Source organism: Eurypyga helias, unplaced genomic scaffold (assembly GCF_000690775.1).
Source record: "Eurypyga helias isolate BGI_N326 unplaced genomic scaffold, ASM69077v1 scaffold42650, whole genome shotgun sequence".
NCBI classification, from domain to species: Eukaryota; Metazoa; Chordata; class Aves; order Eurypygiformes; family Eurypygidae; genus Eurypyga; species Eurypyga helias.
This window is the reverse complement of record NW_010225794.1, coordinates 1,520-13,572: the sequence shown is the minus strand read 5'-3', so window position 1 is coordinate 13,572 and position 12,053 is coordinate 1,520. Positions and strand designations below refer to the sequence as shown.

Here is a 12,053-nt window from a genome sequence, read left to right as displayed (position 1 = left end):
TGCATGGGGCAACCCCAACAGAGTTGGCCTTAAATGACCTGCGAAGACAGGTTTGTCAGCCTTCCATTGAGCAACAATGAAGCCAGCAAGCAGGAAACATGCGCACGTGTGTGTATTCCTGTGCAACCTAATGCTGGGGGGAGAGGCTGTGCTGGCCCCAGAACTGCACGGACAAGCAGCGGGTGCTCTGCTGGGGGGCTGATCCAGGCTATCGGCACCAGACCTCCCTGCAGAACAACGTTTCCCTTTTTATTACACACACACACAAGTTTCTACCCATGATAGGCAGGCAGGGCTGTGACTGGGAATCCAGGTGCTGATTTCTTCTTCCAGCTCTCATCCCTGTAGACAAAGGGTGGTCTTGCACTGAATGGCTGTTGGTGAAGATCGTAACATCTTTTGACCAACCAAGTCTAGTGGAGGGTGTCCCTGCCCATGGCAGGGGGGTTGGAACTAGATGGTCTTTAAGGTCCCTTCCAACCCAAACCATTCTCTGATTCTATGATTACTACGAAAAGTTCAGACACTGCCTTTTTTAAAAAAAAATATGCTTTACTAGTGTAAGAAAATAATCGCTACAACGCTTCGGTGAAGATACTGGTGGTTTGGTTTTTCAGTAAAGCATATTTTCTTAGAGCTATTTCCAGACCAGCATTGCTAAAGCTCTAGAACTTGAGATTGTTTAAAATGAAAAAGTGACGTCCATTGATAAAAAGGATACTCCTTTACATCAGCCTAGAGTTATGTTACATTGTCTTATCATGCATAAGAGGGGAGCTGGAAACACTCTTGTAGTTTAAAAAACTGTTGTTAATTAAAAAGGAGGGTGTGTCAAGGCAAATGAGTTAATATAAGAAAAAAAATCAACCATGTTGCAAGTCACTGAAAAAAAACATGCATACATGGTTGCAAGATAAAGCAGCCCATCTGTGTAATTTACATAAATTATACTAGTTCCTAGCAGTCCCATACAATTGATGCAGCATATAGAAATTAGCAGAGCATGGGGAGGTCCACACCCCACCCTGCTTGTTACAGATTTCCAGTGGCTGGGAGCTGCAGATGTCGTGGAGAGAACTCCACGGGAGGAACAAAACCAGTCACTGCGATCTCTCTCTCTCTCTTGTCGGGGTGTGCTTTCCCATAACAGCCCTCCTTACCCTTTCCACAGATAAACTTACCATTTCACCTGCACCTTCTGCAGCGCACGGAGTCGTTTCCCATCTCTTGTCTTTGCCTCCCCCCCACCCCCAGTTGCTTGCTGCCTTGTCTGAAGTTCCTTGCATCCATCGCTGTGGGGATGTGGTCTGCATCCACACACTCACGGGAAGTTACTCATTTGCCATATGTGGTTTCCAACACACAGTTTTGTCTCTGATGTTCTGCAGGTTCCTCCAAGGGCCCAGTGATGATGATGGACAGGTTGTTGGATATTTTTTGTTAAAAAAATATTCACTACACCATTACTTATAGGTAAATTTTTAAGATAAAAATTTACCTATATAAGGTAAATGTCACAACAGTGACATTATGGGCCTGCTGGTCTAGGCTGGAGAATACAGTAAGCTTGAATCTGAAATGTGCCATTTTATATTTATTTTTATTAGCACATCTTGCGATGAGCATGACCTTTTGTGATTTTCAGTCTTATGCTGGCTTTTTCAATGTTTCTTTTCCACTGTAGTTGAGATGGATAGCCTTTCTGAACTATCCCAGCAAGGTGCCAACCATGTCAACTTCGGTCAGCAGCCGGTCCCAGGGAACACAGCCGAACAGCCTCCGTCCCCTGTTCAGCTTTCTCATGGTAGTCAACCATCAGTTCGGACCCCGCTTCCAAACCTGCACCCTGGACTTGTATCTACTCCCATTAGCCCTCAGCTGGTAAATCAGCAGCTGGTAATGGCCCAGTTGCTGAACCAGCAGTATGCAGTGAACAGACTTCTAGCCCAGCAGTCCTTAAACCAACAGTACTTGAACCACCCTCCTCCTGTCAGTAGATCCATGAACAAGCCGTTGGAGCAGCAGGTCTCAACAAACACAGAGGTGTCTTCCGAAATCTACCAGTGGGTCCGTGATGAACTGAAACGAGCAGGAATCTCACAGGCAGTATTTGCACGTGTGGCTTTTAACCGAACTCAGGTCAGTCGTCTTTCGTTTGTTTTTTTGTGTGTGGGTTTTTTGTTTGTGGTGGGTTTTTTTGTTTGTTTGTTTTGTTTTGTTTGTTTTTTAATCTAAGAGTCCCTTCATGCTCTCTTTTTAATAGTTATCACCTTTTAATCTCTCTCCTCATTTCTGCCTTGTCACTTAGCTCCTGTGAAGGAGCCTTCTTGCAGGACCAGTGTCCATATTGATACAGTAGAGAAATCTTCAGTGATTGGTTTATGGAAATGTCAGCTGCTTGTACAGGCACCTTGGTTCCTCTCCATGTGTGATAGCTTATGAATGTCTTAGTCTTCTCTGGAAAGGAAAAGAACAGCTCTATGCACAAGCATTCACAAAGTCACCCAACAGGTTGCCTTTTGTGTTGCAGAGGTTTACAAGTACTGACCACATGCATGCACTGAACAACCTGTCTTTCACAGGTGTACCTGAGATGGTCTTTCACTCTTGTTTGCATTTGTTTGTATTATTTTCTAGTGAAAGTCTTAATAACGTTTTTTTCAGGCTTCTGAAAAGATTAAAACATTTACTTTTTTAATTTTTGATCATCTACTTTTCATGTATTTTTGTAGTTTGTTGCAAAAACAGTAGTTGCTGAGATTGCTGATGTCCACGTCAGAACATATACTTCAGCTCTTCAGTGCAGAAAAAACTAGCCCTAGCAGAGCTGATAAGTAACACTAAAATGTGTTATTTTTTACACCTGTTTTAGAAGCTAACCCTGTTATAATTTATTCTGCTCTATGAATTTAACTTAATGCCATGTTGCATGGAATTTAATCAAGCAGAAATTATGGAAGAAATGTCAGTATATCCAATGCAGATGATAGTATCTCAAAATTTTAGGAGTCTGTTTTAACAGAAAATAAACCAGGATTTTTTAAAATAGGAAATATTTTAAAAAGACATAGGTACGTTTGCTTTGGATTCCACATTTTTAAACCTAAGGAACAAGCATTTGTCCATTGTAGAATATAGTAAAAAAATCCTAACTTGGACTTCTCTTGAAATCTTAGAGAATAAAAATATTCACTGCAAAGCTTAGAGAATAAAAATTCTGTTTCAAATGCACTGGTACCAGGTTTGAATCAGCATGTCATTCGCAATTGTTCTGAATTATTATAGCCTTAAAATTTTTTACATCCTCCTTTAGCTAAAAGAAAGTAGAGTCATGGTGTGAATTTTGTGTAGAATTCTCTGTGTGCGTGTCTTTCCCCTTAACAGCAGAGGAGGTTTTCAAGGTCTGGGTCTTTCATACCAAATTTCATGGGATATATGGGATATATATCATGGGGTATATAATATGCGAAGATTACTTACGTAAGTTAGGTTCAGGCAGTGTCAGGTGTTATATGTACAAATAAGGGACACAGTTTCATTTAGTATGATGTTTAATATTTTAACTATAGATACTATAAAGTATTGAAATAATAATAGTAACTTTAAGTTGCTGTGGTTTACAGCTGCCATCTTACCTGGGCAAAAAGCCAAGTAAATAATTCAGAAAATAAATAGTTTATTAGATATTTACTTCTTTCTCAGACTTGCCTAAAAGCAGCTTGTTTTCTCTCAGCTTCCTCCCCCCTCCAAAGTAATTTGTTTATTTTTTTGTCAGCTAGTTTTGTGTATAGCTTTTGGTTTCTATCATTTGTGCATGAAGATTATTTGTTACCTGAAACGCAAAGACAATTGGTTGTGACTGAACACTGAGTCTGTATGACACAGTGTAAGAAGTTGCTCTTGAGATGTGATGAATGCAACTGTAGAACCAGATTTCTAATGCAAATACTGATTCCTGATTACTATATATTTTTCATGCTACAGATTTTATTAAGTATTTGTTTAAAATTTATTCTTCCACAGACATTGTGGTTAATCAGCTTGGTAAAATGTGTTCAAAGTGACCCAAAACTGGGAAGAAAACCCAAAATGAACGTTGAAAACAAATCCCATGAAGAGATATGAAATATATATGTAATATATTTGTGCTATTTTCAATCCACTGTACTTGAAAGAACACAGAGTATTATCCCTATATCCTACAAAATGTGTTAGCTAGTTAAGTTAGTCTTTGCAGTTAGCTATGTAAGGTTTTGTAGTATTTGTTATGTATTGTGGCAAATGTAGGTAACAGACAGGAAAAATACTAGGAGCCTAGGCAATATTAGCGTCAGTGTTGCCAAGAAATATGTCAGCATACTTACAATATGAAGCGAAGTCCTACTGAAATGCAGAGAAGTTTGTTGTAGGCACGTTTCACTTTTGCAAAACTGAAAATTATTAATTGTACCCACAGTAAGAACTAATGTCCAGGTATAAATACATGTAGAGATAACTGTGATTCTTATAAGAAAGCAGTTAAATTTGTTTTGCTTGCTGTACTCCAGAATTTATCTTGGGTTATTCAAGCATACATCACATTTAACTACGGCAAGGCGGGGTGGTGTGTGGGGGGTGTGGTGTGTGTAAGGGAAAATTAAAATGCTTGTTTAAATTCATCTACTGTTTTCTGAGATAAAAAGCTAACTCAGGCTCACCACTGACATTTTTGAAACTGTCATCAGCATATTTGAGCCATGTCCAGGGACCATATCAAGCCACCAGTTTCTGAAGGCAGAAGATCTCACTGAAGTTGGTTAGGAGTTCTGTGCAAAAAACCCTGATGTTGAGATACGGTGTCAGATGAGGGTAGAGATTTGCTTTCAGCCTAAAAGTTAAGGAAGGAAGTGAACTATAAACAGTAATTTAGCTTAATGTTTTGGCAGTAAAAATGGACTTCGGTTAAATTGGCTGAAGGTGTTGGCACCTCTGGTTTTACAGACTTTTGCCTTTCCATATGAGTGCAGAATTTGCTGGGTGTTTTGAGTGGGAAGAGGGGATTTTATCAGCTTAGTGTGGTAATTCAGCACTTTGGCTCTATGTCGTGCTGTGACCCAGCACACCCTAATTTCCAAGAATTTTTGATTTAGGGGAAGAATGTTGACCAGAAATGCTGCTACATCACAGCCCAAAGGAAAGAATTTGATAAAATTACTTGTGAAAACTAGGGTGTCTGTCTTTTTAAAATTATCATCTATTTATAAGGCAGAAAAAACCCTGTTGTGGTTTAGCCCCAGCCAGCAGCAAAGTACCACACAGCTGCTCTCTCACCCCCCACCCCCCTTCCAGTGGAGGAGGAGAATCAGAGGAAAAGAGAAGGAAACTTGTGGGCTGAGATAAGAACAATTTAATAATTGAATATACATGAATAAAATAGTGATACTAATAATACTAACAATACTAATAATAATATGTAATGGAAATAATAAAAAATAAAACAAATTATACAATAGCTCACCACCCGCCAAATGATACCCAGCCAAGTCCCGATTAGCGAGAGCCAGAGCCCGAGAGTGATTGCAGCAGAGTCAGAGTGAGCCCCACGAGCGAGAAGAACAACCCACTAACAAACTAAACACGGCCCCTGGTCCACCCCCAACTTATACACTGAGCATGACGTGCTGTGGAATGAAATACCACTTTGGTCAGTTTGGGATAGCTGTCTAGACTGTGTCCCTCTTCCCCCATTTTGTAACAAGAAAGTTGGGAACACAGGTGCAGTATCAGAAGCTGGAAAAGTCCTTGAATTGGTACAAACACTCCTCAGCACCAGCTGAAAAACACCAGTGTTATCAGTGCTCTTCTCAGGGCAAATCCCAAACACAGCCTCATACCAGCTACTGTGAAGAAAATTAACTGTCCTGACTAAAACCGGCACAAAACCCTTCAATCACACCTCAGAAAACTGAAAGGGCATCTTCTTGGATAACTCCCCCCTTCCCTTAACTTCAGAATGGCAGTTTCAAAAATGTGTAGTTCTCAGGAATGTGCCTTGCAAAGTTTAATCAAAGAGGAGTCCAGATAGCTGTAACTTGAATGAAAATTAACTTCTATACAGGCACAATAGAACAATTGTTGTAGGGAGCAGACGCTGTTTGGGGGTTGGAGCACCTCTCCCCACAAGAAATTTCACAGTGGTCCTTCTAGGAAGGCTTCAGAGCGCAGTGGGGTCTGAAGTTTTATTTGTCCTTCAGCAGTTGCGATTCCAGCTCACTGGCTGCAAAGAAACGGATTGAATCCTGTTAGCAACTCTTTGTAGTGCACCATGGAATAGTTTGTTGAGTCAGGATTTCTGCTAGCAGATCTGAGTTTCAGCTCAAGCGTGGCTACCAAATGCGTCTACCGGTCTCTCTCTTTGCTAGGGTAATTTCATTAAATTGAGCTGCTTATGTTGCTGTTTGACCGAATTAATAACATTGCATTTTTTCCAGTTGATGTCAGTGCCCTGTGCAGACACCTCCGCTCTCTTGAAAGAGCAGAGTTCAGTTTTTCCCTGCGCTTCGCTGGTCAGAAAATGGCATATGTGATCGGCTCGCTGGCCCGGGTGGCATGGAGCAGCCACAGGGTGATGGTGCCCATCGTTGGGGCAGCCCCCCAAGGCATGATGCCCTGGGCCAGCCTCCGCCACAGCCTCCTGTCAGCAGGGAGGTTCAGCTTGCCCCTGCACATCTGCAGTTAAACTCCGCTCTGTTTTGCTCTTCCTGAGAGAGCTGGAGCGGAGCATCAGTGTTCGTTCGACTCAAGCACCTTTGGAGGCCTAAACAAGTAAACAAACTCCTCTACCATTTCTGTCATGTGTTTGTAGATGTAAACATGAGTCAGGAAATGGAAAGTTGGGGTTCCCACAAGCAAGCCTGACATTTGGCTTGGAGGCGTAGCTTAACCTGGTGCATGGCAGGTGACACGAACGTACCGCGCGAGCAAGGAATTGTGTTAGTCATGATTGTGGTTGGAACTGTAACTCGGGGCCGCCTGTCTGTGTTTGTGTACACTTTCAACCGTAGCCTTTGCTGCATGAACTTGGGTGCTGCTGCACGGAGGTGACCTCTCGGCTCCATCTTCACAAAAGGAGGGGGAGTGCTTTTGCCGTATCTGACTATTGTAATTTTTCTTCTTCCCACCAGTGACAGTTTTTCATCTCAAGGTTTTTGAGTACTTCTCAGTGTTCCTGCCAGATATCTTTTCTCTGCTCCTCCTTTCTACTTCACCCCCATGCTTGTTTAAAATATTAGCTGCCAGGATACATTGCCTTCCTTTCATGTATAATGTCTATTCTCATATATGAAAACTTCTGTGTATTTAGGAGTGTGCTCATGCTAATTCTGGGCAATTGCTGTTTCAAGGGAGAACACTTGGATGCAGTAAACGGGTCTGCGTAATTTTAAAACAAAATCTAAGTTTACGCAAACCACCTTCTCAGGCACTTTTTTTTTTCTTCCACTTTGTCTTTGGCACACTTTATTTTCCAGTAAAATGAAAAATGAAGATGGATTATTCAAAATTGATAACAGTAATGGACCATCATGTAATGTTTTATTGAATTTGCGTTCTGTAAATTATGTGGTAGAGAGAAATTTGCCTGCTTAAGTATAACAGAAATTGCCACTGTATTCATATAATTCTTCGTAGTGTAATTTAAGAAAAAGCACACTATCCGTATCAGTATTGAATAAAAGGTAAAAAGGTGCTATTACACTATCATGACAGCTCTCCTCTTGCTACTAAGCGACATAGATAAATGTGTCTGCTTATAACTTATTTGGCAGGGATCCAGGCTTGTGGGTGGAGCTTGTGAATAATCTTCCACCTGGACATGGGATGGGAGCACCCTGCAACCAAGAGAGATAGCATTCAGGGATGTTCTGCGTGTTTTGGGGAGGTTTGGGCAAATTGCATTTTTCTTCTGGGAGCTTTGAAGTTCTATCAGGCTGATAAAATCTATTTGAATCAGTGATTACGTTCAAAGAGGAGACAAACTGGGGGCCAGACAGGCAGTGTTTTTGTTCATATTGGCAGACACTTTCGTTTATCTCCATTTTTAAAGAATTCATAATTAGCTTTTGAAAGCCCTGATAATATTTATTGAACATTTTTGTGCAATTAGTAATGAATTATACTTGTGATGACATGTAAACTTTCTTTTTGTCAATGGGATCCAGTAACATTTTAAGAAAATATATTTCCAGTGCAAAAAGAATACAAGGGAGGAACAGTGAGGGGGGACTCCGAGCTTAACAGTGTTTATAATCTCTGTGCAAAAGACCTGAGGTACAGTATCAGGAGATCACACCAAGACTCTTCGTACCTTGGCGAACCAGTTCAAGCCTGGTAAAACAAACAGTAAATCTCTGCACATCAGCATGAGGCAGGATGTGAGACCTGATGTTTTCTCTCTACGGTTTTCCCAGTTTATATCTTTAGCTGAACTTTTGTGCTTATAAAACTGAAGCATTAGCAATGAAGTAGTATTTGAAGCAGGCAAGCTGTACTGTGCCTGCACCTGGTACTACACCTTATTTTTCATGTTATTTCCTCACATATTCTGACCTTTAGGTTCAAAGCTCCTAGGAGCAAACACCTCCTCCTTGCCTTCTCCCCGCTCTCTCATCTCCCCTCCTCTCTCTGCATCCGTGTCCTCTGCTCAGCTCTCAGCTCATGCAGAGTCATAGCAGTGAGGGGGGAAGGAGAGGGGAATGAATACTTAATGGCATTTCTAATCACCAAGAGGTGTCCTGCAGCAATGGTTATACTGACAAACGCAGGAAGAATACACAAAACAATTTTCTTTGTTTACTTGTTTCAGATGGGGGTGTGTGGTGTGTGAAAGTTACACTAGAAAAACAACCTTTGCTGCTTTTTTTAGCTGCCCACTATGTGGCAAAGGCTTATATGAGCAAATATTTTCTATTATTGGCTAAAGTATTTTTCAAGAATGCTTACTGTGGCTGGCAGTAGGCTGGCTGTTAGTAAGGCATCTCCTCTCCTGCCAGTGATCAGTCCACTTGAGTTTAGTTTTCCTTTCTTCTTTTTATCCTGGTGTGGTTGTTTTCAGCATAGTAGCAGTCAGAAGTCACATATGTTTACACCTCCATCATACATCCTGTGCTCAGCAGACAGCTTTGCCTTGTCTCCAGTGGCACAAAATCATTTTTTGCCTCCCTTGGAGGATGGGTTGTGTAACCCTACCACTGACAAACAAATAGTAACTGTGAAATGGAGTATTTAGAAGTAGGAAAAAATGTGAGACAAGAATTTTATTTCCATATTTGCTAATAAATGAATTTATTGTTAGACTAATCATTAAGAAAAATTTTTAAAATTATACCTCATCCAAACACCGCTTTTGTTTGTAACTCATTTATTTATCTTCTGAGTAGTTTCTGCCTGGATACCAGAAAAGAGAAGTGATGAAATGTAGTGGTAAGACAGTATCTACCAGGATTATTTTCTTTTAATCCTTCTCCAAATTACTTTTCATGCTGTGCAGGCACAGACAGGGCCATGAGGACCCCACTGGCCCCAATGTAGTGGTTATGCCTCCATCCTCATCATCCCTGAGAGATGAAGAGGCAATGGGGCAAATGCAGACCTCAGAGCTGCACTGGCTGGGCTCTGACCTGCCCGAACACGGCTGCCTGAAAGCAGCACCTTCATAACTTCCATGCACTGACTTCCGCAGGTGTTGGGAGCATCAGACCTCCCTACAGAGGAGGTTGGTCCTTGGGGTGTAGCTTTCTGTTGCATTCCCTTAGGAATGGGTATCTTGTGTCAGGATTGCCTCTCTTGGTTTCAGCTTTTTTTATTGCCTGCCTCCCTCCATTACCCCAGATAACTTACAACAGTTCTTGAGGAAAAGAAACACTGGGTTGTGTTATTTCTTTAATATCACATCCATGTTCCCATCTTACACTAGCAATAAAACCTCTCATACCAAGCCTGTCCTTGTCCCAGCATGGCAACAGTGTTTATTCTAAAAAGAAGTTCTTGTTTGCTTTTGCAGAAGTTGGTTTTCTTATCACCACCTTGTTACTTCAAGACAATAGAGCAGTTTGCATGCCTGACATGTTTAAAAGGAGAATTTGGCAGGGGGCAGATTTCAAGAACCTGTTGACATTAAAGTTGTAGTTGCACTCACAGGTTCATGCATATTTCATCTTTTGGAGTAATTAGGTGTCCCAGATGGCCAGGCCTGCTCCAGTGCTGAGAACTGAGATGAAATGATTAGGTAGGAAACCTGGTGTGGTCTGTACAAGCTGTTTTTCTCTATTCCCCAGTGCTTCCTTTGATCTGTCCTTTCTGGATTCTGAAAGTGGCCAAAGGACAACAATGGTAAATGAATTTAGGAAATGGGACCTGCAGAGCTAGTGCTCAAATAAATAGCCCAGGCGATGGACTGGGTGAGGATTAGGGTTGTCCTGGTGAGGAGAGGGGGACAGTGGGAAGAGGAGGAAGGTGAAGGAGGGGGCTTCCTCACTGGTTCAACTTGAACATACAACTCTCAAAATACTGACTTACAAAAAATATGGACTTGAGTCAGTTAAGCGGTTCTTTACAAACGTTGTGAGTTTATCGTCTCAGATTGGTTGTGAAATATCACTTCCTTTCAAAGAGCTGCTTAAGTTGCTAGAAATGGGGAAAGCCATTTTTTCAGGTCGGTTATGCCTTTTGTCTCTGAAGGCTGAGAACACCCCAGTGTCATGCCTCTGGGGTGTCCATATTTCACTTATTCGGAGTGTTTTGTGATTGTCTGTTGACTGTGAAGGATTTCATGGCAAGTTAAGCCAGTAAAGGGAAGGAGACCTATTAGGCAGATTCAGTTTATGTTGTATGTAAAACAGGTGCTTAATAAAATTAGAGGTACGATTGAGACTCTCTTCTCTGCTACCTAAAACGACACTAGTATGTGGAGTGAATAGTGCATTTGCTGCTCTCATTCTCAGCCCGGTGGAAAGAGGAGGACTGAAAAGCGGCGGCTTCGCAGAGCATGGCTTTAGTTGTGCTCATCTGGGCTAACTCTCCCGCATGTTTTTTTTCTTCCCTCCCTACAGGGCTTGCTCTCAGAAATCCTCCGAAAGGAAGAAGATCCTAAGACTGCCTCGCAGTCCTTACTGGTAAACCTTCGGGCTATGCAGAACTTCTTGCAGCTGCCGGAAGCCGAACGAGATCGAATTTACCAGGACGAAAGGGAAAGGAGCTTGAACGCAGCCTCTGCAATGGGCCCCGCGCCTCTCATAAGCACACCGCCTAGCCGGCCTCCGCAAGTAAACCCCTCTCTGTCTTTGGGATTTGCTCATTGTGTTTCCTCACCGTCCTGCTGGGTGATACTTTTCTTAAAAAGCAGAAAGATTTTACTGCTGCATTTTTTAAATGCTGGTAGAACCATTATTTGCAGCGCATATCACAAATTAAATTTAAGAAATATAATGGATGATACTAGCAGTTTATTACTACCTATTTTCCAGTTTTAAGATAAATTCTATCCATTATGGCCCCTGTGGAGTTTTTTCCTTATTTTATTGAGATATGAGCTTTACTGGGCCTGGAACATTCTGGCTTTCAGCTGTCTTTTGTTTTTCATATAATTCTCAGGTGTTGCTTTTAATGTTAGAGGTTCAAATAGGGATTTTGAAGGATTTGAACCATTAAACTGAGTGGGAATGACAGCAGAAGTATGAGTACTTTGCATTGCCTTAAAAATTATCTTCCAGGAAATGAACAGGTAAAACTAAAGGGATGGGTGAAAAAAGACTCCATCCCAAAATGCTGGGCACACTTTCATCAAGACAAGCTATTGACAACTGGATAACATAACAGACTTGCTATATCCATCACTCTGAAAGATCGGGATATGTTCATTAAAGCTTTGTTTAATGTTTGTTCAAATTAAACTCCTATTGATTTCTGTAAAATCTAGTGAGACTATTGGTTTAACTCTCAAAAAATTGTGAAGTTTGAGAGAGTGGGATCCAGAAATTCAATGGCGTAGTCCTTGTGCCTGTCAAGGAAACTCTGAT

The 12,053-nt window shown here is 41.4% G+C and overlaps 1 protein-coding gene across 1 annotated transcript in view; it reads left to right on the top strand.

Annotated features, from left to right (window-relative positions):
• Nucleotides 1-11,300, top strand: part of LOC104503948 (DNA-binding protein SATB1) — a gene marked incomplete at its 3' end in the record, with an annotated part of 39,074 nt that extends 27,774 nt beyond the window's left edge. Inside the window, exons 7-8 of the mRNA XM_010150614.1 lie at nucleotides 1,685-2,139; nucleotides 11,088-11,300. Coding sequence (XP_010148916.1) covers nucleotides 1,685-2,139; nucleotides 11,088-11,300 — 668 coding nt within the window. The remainder of the gene's footprint in view (nucleotides 1-1,684; nucleotides 2,140-11,087) is intronic.
• Between the last annotated feature and the right edge of the window lie 753 nt (nucleotides 11,301-12,053).